This window comes from Sciurus vulgaris, assembly GCF_902686455.1.
Source record: "Sciurus vulgaris genome assembly, chromosome: 3".
Lineage (NCBI taxonomy): Eukaryota > Metazoa > Chordata > Mammalia > Rodentia > Sciuridae > Sciurus > Sciurus vulgaris.
Window position 1 is genome coordinate 36,057,147 of NC_136463.1, and position 11,489 is coordinate 36,068,635.

General features: G+C 36.4%; 1 protein-coding gene across 1 annotated transcript in view; it reads left to right on the forward strand.

Moving 5' to 3' along the window:
* Positions 1-11,489, forward strand: part of BRIP1 (BRCA1 interacting DNA helicase 1) — a 182,801-nt gene that overhangs the window by 46,146 nt on the left and 125,166 nt on the right. The window contains 1 exon segment of the mRNA XM_079131358.1: positions 9,856-10,055. Within this exon segment, the coding sequence (XP_078987484.1) occupies positions 9,856-10,055 (200 nt within the window).

Sequence of the window (11,489 nt, forward strand, 5' to 3'; positions counted from 1 at the left end):
AAGATTCATCACTTATGTATAAAAATGCATTGGATTATGAGCATTGATCTCGTAACCTGCTACTTTACTGAATTCACTTATGAGTTCTAAGAGTTTTCTGGTGGAATTTCCAGGTTCCTCTAAATATATAATCATGTCATCAGCGAACAGGGGTAGTCTGAGTTCTTCTTTTCCAATTCGTATCCCTTTAATTTCGTTGGTTTGTCTAATTGCTCTGGCTAGAGTCTCAAGAACAATGTTGAATAGAAGTGGTGAAAGAGGGCATTCCTGCCTTGTTCCAGTTTTTAGGGGGAATGCTTTCAGTTTTTCACCATCTAGAATGATATTGGCCATGGGCTTAGCGTAGATGGCCTTCACAATGTTAAGGAATGGTCCCACTACCCCAATTTTTTCTAGTGTTTTGAGCATGGAGGGATGCTGTATTTTATCAAATGCTTTTTCTGTATCTATTGAAATAATCATGTGATTCTTAACTTTTAGTCTGTTGATATGGTGAATGACATTTATTGATTTCCTGATGTTGAACCAACCTTGCATCTTTGGGATAAAACCCACTTGATCGTGGTGCACTATCTTTTTAATATATTTTTGTATGCGATTTGCTAAAATTTTGTTGAGAATTTTTGCGTCGATGTTCATTAAGGATATTGGTCTGAAATTTTCTTTCCTCGATGTGTCTCTGTCTGGTTTAGGTATCAGTGTGATATTGGCTTCATAGAATGAGTTTGGGAGGGTTCCCTCCTCTTCTATTTTATGGAATACTTTGAGAAGTATTGGAATGAGCTCTTCTTTAAAGGTTTTGTAGAACTCGGCTGAGAACACATCTGGTCCTGGACTTTTCTTTGTTGGTAGGCTTTTGATGACGTCTTCTATTTCATTGCTTAAAATTGATTTATTTAAGTTGTGTATGTCCTCCTCGTTCAGTTTAGGTAATTCATATGTCTCTAGAAACTTGTTGATGTCTTCGAGGTTTTCTGTTTTGTTGGAGTATAGATTTTCAAAATAGCTTCTAATTATTTTTTGTATTCTACTCGTGTCTGTTGTGATATTTCCTTGTTCATTCTGAATTTTAGTAATTTGAGTTTTCTCCCTCTTTCTCTTTGTTAGCGTGGCTAAGGGTTTATCAATTTTGTTTATTTTTTCCAAGAACCAACTATTTATTTTGTTAATTTTTCGGATTGTTTCTTTTGTTTCAATTTCGTTGATTTCGGCTCTGATTTTAACTATTTCCTGTCTTCTACTACTTTTGGTGTTGGTCTGCTCTTCTTTTTCTAGGGCTTTGAGCTGTAATGTTAAGTCATTTGTTTGTTGATTTCTACTTCTTTTGTTGAATGCGCTCCATGAAATAAATCTTCCTCCAAGTACTGCTTTCATAGTGTCCCAGAGATTTTGATATGATGTGTCTTTGTTCTCATTTACCTCTAAGAATTTTTTAATTTCCCTCCTGATGTCTTCTGTTATCCATTCATCATATAATAGTGTCTTATTTAATCTCCAACTATTAGAGAAGTTTCTGTTTTTTATTCTGTCATTTATTTCTAATTTCAGTCCATTATGATCTGATAGAGTACAAGGTAGTATCTCTATCTTCTTGTATTTGCTAACAGTAGCTTTGTGGCATAAAACATGGTCTATTTTAGAGAAGGATCCATGTGCTGCTGAGAAGAAAGTGTATTCGTTCTTTGTTGGATGGTATATTCTATATAAGTCGGTTAAGTCTAAATTGTTGATTGTGTTATTGAGATCTGTGGTTTCTTTATTCAATTTTTGTTTGGACAATCTATCCAGCGGTGAGAGAGGTGTGTTAAAATCACCTAGTATTATTGTGTTATGGTCTATTTGATTTCTGGAATTGAGAAGGATTTGTTTGACGTACATGGATGAGCCAATGTTCGGGGCATAGATATTTATGATTGTTATGTCTTGCTGATTTATGCTTCCCTTAAGCAGTATGTAATGTCCTTCTTTATCCCTTCTGACTAGTTTTGGCTTGAAGTCCACATTATCTGAAATGAGGATGGATACTCCAGCTTTTTTGCTGTGTCCGTGTGCATGGTATGTTTTTTCCCATCCTTTCACCTTTAGTCTATGGGTATCTCTTTCTATGAGATGGGTCTCTTGCAGGCAGCATATTGTTGGATTTTTCTTTTTAATCCAATCTGCCAGTCTGTGTCTTTTGATTGATGAGTTCAGGCCATTAACATTCACGGTTATTATTGTGATATGATTTGTATTCCTAGTCATTGGACTCATTTGTGTTTTTTGACATGATTTTGTTTCTCCTTTATTTGGCTATTCCTTTAGGCTAGTTCCTCCCATTGCTGATTTACATCATTGTTTTTCATCTCTTCCTCATGGAATATTTTGCTGAGAATGTTCTGTAATGCTGGCTTTCTTTTTGTAAGAAGGATCTTACCTCATCGTCAAATCTGAAAGTAAGTTTTGCTGGGTATAAAATTCTTGGTTGGCATCCATTTTCTTTCAGGGCTTGAAAAATGTTGTTCCAGGCCCTTGTAGCTTTTAGGGTCTGGATTGAAAAATCTGCTGATATTCGTATTGATTTTCCCCTGAATGTAATCTGATTCTTTTCTCTCGCGGCCTTTAAAATTCTGTCTTTCTTTTGAATGTTAGGTATTTTCATAATAATGTGCCTTGGTGTAGGTCTGTTGTAATTTTGCATATTTGGAGTCCTATAAGCCTCTTGTACTTGGTTTTCCATTTCATTCTTCAGATTTGGAAAATTTTCTGATATTATTTCATTGAATAGATTGTTCATTCCTTTGGTTTGTTTCTCTAAGCCTTCCTCAATCCCAATAATTCTTAAATTTGGCCTCTTCATTATATCCCATAATTCTTGTAGATTCTGTTCATGATTTCTTACCATCTTTTCTGTTTGGTCAACCTTGTTTTCAAGATTAAATATTTTGTCTTCAGTATCTGAGGTTCTGTCTTCCAGGTGATCTATCCTATTGGTTATGCTTTCTATGGAGTTTTTAACTTGGTTTAGTGTTTCCTTCATTTCAAGGATTTTTGTTCGTTTTTTTTTTTCAGTATCTCTAACTCTTTATTGAAATGTTCTTTTGCTTCCCTTATTTGTTCTTTTAACTGTTGATTGGTACGTTCATTTAATGCCTGCATTTGTTCTTTCATCTCCTCGTTTGCTTCCCTGATTGTTTTAATTATGTACATTCTGACCTCCCTTTCGGACATTTCTTCTGCTGTGCTGTCATTGGGTTTTATTGATATAGTATCTAGGTTTGTTTCGGACATCTTCTTCCCTTGTTTTCTCATATTGGTCAGATGTCAGTGGGACTCTGTGATATTGTAGATTTCCTCTATTGGCTTATAGTGTCCCTGTAGATTTCCAGTGTATCACCTACCAGCCTTCAGTAGCCAGAAGTCTTGGATTCATTTGATAATGCAGTGCTTCTGAAGAACGCTGCCCCTAGCCCGCTACTGGTTCCAGGGAGAGAGACCTGGAGAGGTCTCTTGCTGCCCAGCCCTGGTCACAGAGGCTGGTTGCAGGTCGGAGGTCTCCACTGGCTTGGGGACTTGTGACTGGCTCTGTGTAGACAGGCTCTCACTGGGCGGTTTGCCCCGAGAAGCTAGCCTAGAGAGGTGCTTCCTGCCGGAAGGGGCTGGGCTGCTTGGGGAAGTCCCTGGCGCCCTGTGCTGGTCTCTGAAGCAACCCGCGGGCGGGCCGGAGGAACTGGCAGTGGGGCGGGCCGGAGCTGGCCGGAGCTGGCCACGCTGCTTCTGTGCCCAAAGGCTCTCACTGGGGGGCCTGCTCCGAGAGGCTGGAGATTCTGTCCCTGTGGGAGTAGCTCACCGCCAGAGTGCACAGAGCTGCCTGAGGGAGACTCTATCTGCCCTGTCCTACTCTAATAAGCCACTAGAATCCGGGCCTGCCGCCCAGCTGAGCCTCACGGGGTGGCAGAGACTCACCCCGTGGTTCTATTTTAGTCCGAGTCTCTCAATGCCTCCCCTTCTTGAATCCTGGGTTCTGGAGCGACTGGAGATGCAGTCACCCTCTAGTCCGCCATCTTGGATCGCCCCGTGGAAAAAGCCTGCAGCTGGAGGGGGACAAGGCTGCCTGGAGCTGCATTTCTCTTAATTACTAGAGATGATGAGCACTTTTTCATATATTTGTTGATCACCTGTATATCTTTTTCTGTGAAGTGTCTGCCCAGTTCTTTAGCCCATTTATTGATTGGGTTCTTTGTATTTTGGGTGTAAAGTTTTTTAATTCTTTATAAACTTTGGAGATGAGTCATCTGTCTGAAGTGTGTGCGGAAAAGATTTTCTCCCACTCTGTAGGCTCTCTTTTCACATTATTTTGATTGTTTCCTTTGTTGAGAATATGTTTTTTGGTTTGAATCTATCCCATTTATCGATTCTTGCTTTTATTTCTTGCTCTATGGGGTCTTGTTCAGGAAGTCTGGTCCTAAGCCAATGTGATGGAGATTCTGGCCTACTTTTTCTTCTGTTTGGTGAAGGGTCTCAGGTCTAATTCCTCAATCCTTGATCCATTTTGAGTTGAGTTTTGTACAGGGTGAGAGCTAGGGGTTTAATTTCATTTTACTGCATATGGATTTCCAGTTTTACCAGCACCATTTGTTGAAGAGGCTATCTTTTCTCCATTGTAAGTTTTTGGCGCCTTTGTGTATTATGTGGGTATGTCTCTGTGTCTTCTATACTATACCATTGATCTACCTATCTGTTTTGGTGCCAATACCATGCCGTTTTTGTTACTTTGCTGTATAGTAGAGTTTAATGTCTGGTATTGTGATACCTCTTACATCACTCTTCCTTTCCAGGATCGCTTTGGCTATTCTGGGTCTTTTGTTCTTCCAGATGAATTTCATGATTGCTTTTTCTCTTTCTATGAGAAATGTCATAGGGATTTTAATTGGAATTGCGTTAAATCTATGTAGTGCCTTTGGGAGTATGGTCATTTTGATAATGTTAATTCTGCCTATCCAAGAACTTGGGAGATCTTTCCATCTTCTCAGGTCTGCTTCAACTTCTTTCTTCGATGTTTTGTAGTTTTCATTGTAGAGATCTTTCACCTCATTGGTTAGATTGATTCCGAAGTATTTTATTTTATTTGAGGCTATTGTGAACGGAGTTGTTTTCCTCATTTCCCTTTCAGATGTTTCATTGCTTATGTATAAAAATGCTTTAGATTCATGCATGTTAATTTTATATCCTGCTATTTTGCTGAATTCATTTATTAGGTATAGAAGTTTTCTGGTGGAGTTTTTTGGATCCTCTAAATAGAGAATCATGTCATTGGCAAATAGTGACAGTTTGAGTTCCTCTTTTCCTATTCATATCCCTTTAATTTCTTTAGTCTGTCTAATTGCTCTGGCTAGTATACCAAGGATGATGTTGAATAGAAGTGGTGAAAGAGGGCATCCCTGTCTTGTTCCAGTTTTTAAAGGGAATGCTTTCAGTTTTTCTCCATTAAGAATGATGTTGGTCATGGGCTTAGCATAGATAGCCTTTACAATGTTGAGGTATGTTCCTACTATCCCAATTTTTTCTAGTATTTTGAGCATGCAGGGGTTGTATTTTGTCAAACGCTTTCTCTGCATCTGTTGAAATAATCATATGATTCTTAACCTTAAAGCTATTGATATGATGAATTACGTTTATTAATTTGTGGATGTTGAACCAACCTTGCATCCCTGGGTTAAACCGCACTTGATCATGGTGCACTATCTTCTTAACATGTTTTTGTATGTGATTTGCCAGAATTTTGTTAGGGAGTTTTGCGTTTATACTCATCAGAGATATTGGTTTAAAGTTTTCTTGCCTTGATGTGTCTTTGTCCGGTTTGGGTTTGAGGGTGATATTAGCTTCATAGAATGACTTTGGTACGGTTCCCTCCTTTTCTATTCACTGGAATACTTTGAAAAGTATTGGAATGTGTTCTTCTTTGAAGGTCTTATAGAACTCGTCTGAGAATCCATCTGGTTCTGGGCTTTTCTTGGTTGCTAGGCTTTTGATGGCTTCTTCTATTTCTTTGCTTGATATTGATCTGTTTAAATTGTGTATGTCCTCCTGGTTCGGTTTGGGAGGATCATAATTTGTCAATGTCTTCGGTATTTTCTATTTTATTGGAATATAGATTCAAAGTAGCTTCTCATTATGTTATGTATTTTAGTGGTGTCTGTTGTGATATTTCCTTTTTCATCATGAATTTTAATAATTTGAGTTTTCTCTCTCTTCTTTGTTAGTGTGGCTAAAGGTTTATTTTGTTTACATTTTCAAAGAATCAACTTTCTGTTTTGGATGGACTTGTATTGATAGAATACATTGTGAGCTTTTGAGAAATGCACTTCTGATTTTATTTGCCTTGTTTTTAGAGACATTCCGTTACAACAGCATAAAACAAAAAGTAAATCAGTGTACTGGAATGTTATTTCTTTCTTTAGATTTGACTACACTTTTTACTAGCTTTCTAGTTCTTTAACTTTAAAATTAATAGTCATTGTGTTTACTACCGCTAGTGGCACCCCTGTGATCCTACCTGTTATTGGTTGCCTTTTAACTCAGTGTTTTCCCTCGGAGCCATTGTACGTATCAATGCTAGGTCAGTCATCTCATTATTTTATTATGTCCTTCCCTTACCAATATCTCCTGTTGCTCTCTTGTTCTGGGATTAAAGTCCATATTTGTTAAATTTAGCTTCAACATACTCAGTACTCTGACCTAGATCTACTTTTTCAGACTTCTCTACTAAAATCCCAACTTGAACCCTTCAGAAATTATAGTTCCCTGAAGATACCTTGTTCTTTCCTATATCTCTCTTTTTGATGATACCTCTGTTGAGGTATAATGCTCTGCCCTTTTTTTCTTCGTCTTAATCCAAATGCTTATTTTTAAGTTCTTTTATTATTGCATTATAGTTATATGTAATAGTAGGTATTTTGACGTAATCATACGTGCATCATGCGTGAAATTTAGTTTGCTCCATCAGTCCCTAGAGCAGCCTCCTTCCCTCCCTCCTTACGTTCCCTATCTTCCTTCTTCCTGCTATCCTCCTCCTCCTACTCTACTCGTCTTCTATTTATTTATTCATTTTTAATTGGTGCTTTATAGATAAACATAATGATGGAATTCATTGTGGTGTATTTATACATGTACAGAGCAGAAGTTTGTCAATTTCATTCTGCATTTCCTTCCTTTTCCTGTCCTTCCCCTCTCCCCCTGGATCTCTTCTCTCTACTCCATGATATTCCCTCAGTCTTTATGATATAACCCTGCCTTCTTTTTTTTCCCCCCTTTCTTCACTCTAACTTCTGCATAGGAGAGAAAACATTCAAACCTTCATTTTCTGAGTCTGGCTTATTTTACTTAGTGTGATGTTCTCTAATTTCATTCATTTACCAACAAATACTATAATTTTATTCTTCTTTATGGCTGAGTAAAATTCCATTATGTAGATATACCACATTTTCTTAATCCATTCATCTCTTGCCAGGTACCTGGGCTGGTTATTGTGAATTGTGCTGCTATAAACATTGATGTGCCTGTTTTACTACAGTATGCTGATTTTAGTTCTTGTGGATAAATACTGAGGAGTAGGATAGCCAGGTCTTGTGGTGATTCTATTCCTGTTCTTTTGAGGAATTCCCATACTACTTTTTATAGTAGTTGTACTAATTTGCAGTTCCACCAACAATGTGAGACTTTTCCCCCACATCCTTGCCAGCATTTAATTTTTGTATTGATGATTGCCATTCTAACTGGAGTGAGATGGCAATGTAATTTTGATTTGCATTTACCTGTTTGCTAGGGTGCACATTTTTTCACGTTTGTTGCCCATTTGTATTTTTTCTTTGAGAAATGTCTGTTTAGTTCTTTTACCCATTTATCAACTGGGTTTTTTGTCGTTTTTTTGTTTTGTTTTTTGATTTTTTGCTGTTAAGCTTTTCTTATATTCTGGATATTAATCCCTTATAGAGGAGTAGCTGGCAAAGGTTTTTTCCATTCTGTAGCCTCTTACTTCATGCCCTTAATCATTTCCTTTCCTGTGCAGAATTTTATTTATTTATTTATTTATTTATTTATTTATTGTAAACAAATGGGATACATGTTGTTTCTCTGTTTGTACATGGCATAAAGGCATACCATTTGTGTAATCATAAATTTACATAGAGCAGAAGTTTTTTTATTTGATGCTGTCTCACTTATTGATTCTTGATTTTATTTCTTGAGCTTTAGGGGTCTTTTTAAGGAAATCAGTTCTTGCACCAAGATGTTGGAGTGTTGAGCTTATGTTTTCTTATAGTAGTTGCAAAGAGTCTTGTCTAATTCTTAAGTTTTGATTTTGATTTGATTTTTGTTCAGAGTGAGAGTTAGGGATCTAGTTTCATTCTTCTACATACAGATATCCAGTTTTCTCAGCACTATTTGTTTAAAAGACCTTTTCTCCACATGTATTTTTAGCAGCTTTGTCAAGTATCAGATGACTAACTATGTGGGTTTGTCTATGTGTCTTCTATTCTATTGGTCTTTGTGTCTATTTTCATGTCAATACCATTCACTATAGCTCTGTTGTATGATTTTGTCACTATAGCTCTGTTGTATGATTTGAGATCAGGTATTGTGATGCCTCCAGCATTACTTCTTTTGCTCAGGATTGCTGTGTATATTTTGGGTCTTCTATTCTACCAAATGAATTTTAGGTCTGTTTTTTCTAGGTCTGTGAAGAATGTCATTGGTATTTTGATGAACTTGCATTGGATCTGTATTAGTTTTGGTAATAGGGCCACCAGTTGCTCATATTTAAAACCCTTGTCTATTTTGTACTCTTCCAGGTTCTTTCTCAGTCATTTCAACTTTGTGTGTATTATTACTTTCTCAAAATAACTCATTGGCGATTGCTTTTTGCCTTTTCCTTGTTATATTAGTCAGGACTCATTCCAATTACAGGTGACACAAACCAACTTAAAAAGAGTTTAAAAAAAGTATTTGACTCTCTTCATTGCGATGGCTTTTTTGTCAGACAAGCTCTGCTCTTGTGGTTAGAAAGATAACCATAAGCAGCTAGTTTATCTGGAGAAAAGAACATTTTCCTTTATTAGTCTCCTCAAATTTTTATGGTTGGCACAGCTTGGATTGCATTCCATTCCTGAACTTGACCAAGTCACTCTGACCATAGAGGGATGGAATATATTATTTAACCCCTAGGTTATGAGCCTTACCCCTGCTGTAAGGATGGTGATATCCCTTGATTACAAATTGTCCTACCAGCATCACATAGGAGTTGGGGAAGAATAATACTCAAAATGAAGGGTTGTAGGAAAGACTAAAGTGAAACAAACATAATACTTCATTTCATTATATTAGTAGTTAGGGAGTCATTTGAATCTTGTTATTTTACTTTGAAAGGGTTTGTACTCTATTTTAAATTTATGTCAGAAACTTCTTCATCATGAGAGTTTATAAACCCTTCCATATAGTCAGTGGTACCTTGATTCATACTCTCTTAATACATGTTTTTTCATTGATATGTTTGCAAAGTATTTTTTTTTTCAGTTGTTGATGGACCCTTATTTTATTTATTTATATGTAGTGCTAAGAATTGAATCCAGTGCATCTAACATCCTAGGCAAGCACTCTGCCCCTGAGCTTCAACCCCAGACCCCTGCAAAGTGTTTTGAGAGTAAAAAATGGCAAAGTGTACCATGTAAAACTGATATTTGGTTGGCCTTAGTGCTTTGGAAGTTTTAAGGCCTAGAATCAGTTGCTTATGTCATATGAATTTTTAAATGAAATCTCTTGTCTGCTGCTGTTAAATCAATTTTGCTAAATGTTTTACAGGAAAATTCTTTTATCTTATAGATGGATATAAATCTGAAAGAACAGGTTGTCATTTTAGACGAAGCTCATAACATTGAAGACTGTGCTCGGGAATCAGCAAGTTACAGTGTGACCGAAGTTCAGCTTCGGTTTGCTCGAGATGAACTAGATAGTTTGGTGAACAATAATATAAGGAAGAAAGACCATGAACCCCTTCGTGCTGTGTGCTATAGCCTCATTAAGTAAGAGTATTTGTCTATTAATGTATTCATGTTAGCTTTGTAGTAAAGACATGTTTTATTATGGCAGGGTATTTTAAAATGATCAAACTTTGATTAACTGGGCTACTCAGGAAATGGGTTGTTCCTTACCAGTTAAACTTTAAAAAAAAAAAAGCCTAGTCTAATCCTAATCTTTTGTCTTCATCAAAAGAATGTAATAAACATAATTGATTTTTTTAAGTTAATATTTGTGAATGTTATTTCTAATTTAATAGGATAATTCACTAGCTCCAATGGATGTGTGTAGGACATTGAATAGAAACTAAACATGGTTTTGACTAATGTATTTAATTTTATTTTTATATTGCTAGGGATCAAACCCAGGGCCCCATGCATGCTAGACATATTTAATATATCTTAAAATTCTGGATAATGACTTTTTTTAAATTTCTCTAATTTGAATAAGATTCTCGTTTGATGGGTTTTAATTAACTAAAATTTCATATGCTTAAATAATGGATTTAGTGCTAATTTTATTCAAATTTACATTATATAATTTCCCTTTTATTAAACTTAAGTTGTAGATCTAGAATCTAGTTTTCTCAGGAGAAACCCTCGACTCTACATTTCATTTCATGTATTGTGACATTTTACTTCATTTTGTAGTTTTTAAAAATCTGAATGTCATACAGTAACGTGGTTTGAACATAAAATTTACACAAATTTATATAGTAAAAACCTCCTTCCCATCCTGTCCTCTATCTGCTTAGTAACTGTTCTTTTCAACAAGTTTATTATTCAGGGCATATTTATGTATATATGAGCCAATATAAATATATTCTCTTAGTCATCAGTTTTGTGCAAATGGTGGTATACTATACATACTCTTTTTTCTCTTAATTCAGCTTTTTTCATTTAACAGTGTATTTTGGAGATCTTTCTGCATCAAGATATAGGAAGCATTTGTGGTTTTAAAAATAATTGCTTGGGGTAGGAGTGTAGCTCAGTGGTAGAGTGCTTATCTAGCATGTACAAGGCCCTGGGTTCAGTCCCTCACACCACAAAAAAGAATAGACTTGCCTAGAATTCTATGGAATAGATGTACAATAATTTACTTAATTAGCCTCTGATTCATAGAAAGAATTGCATTGGGAAAAAAAAAAAAGTGTTTTCTCTGCTGTCACACCAGTTAACACAGAAGCCTCTGTGGCTGTAGAAGGTGTGAGGATTTCTCCCTGCAAGGGAACAAGCAATTCTGCAGCATTAGACATTAGCTGGGTATCCCTTAATTCAACTCAGCTTAATTCTGAGACTGTCTGCCTGGAGACAGGGTGAAATTCCACAGATGGAGGACTCAATCCCAAGACTGCTCCCAACCCCCATCTTTTGATGTCAGTTGTGAGTTCCAGATTGTTTCATGTGTGCTTCTGACTGGCTGCTATAAATTATGACTCC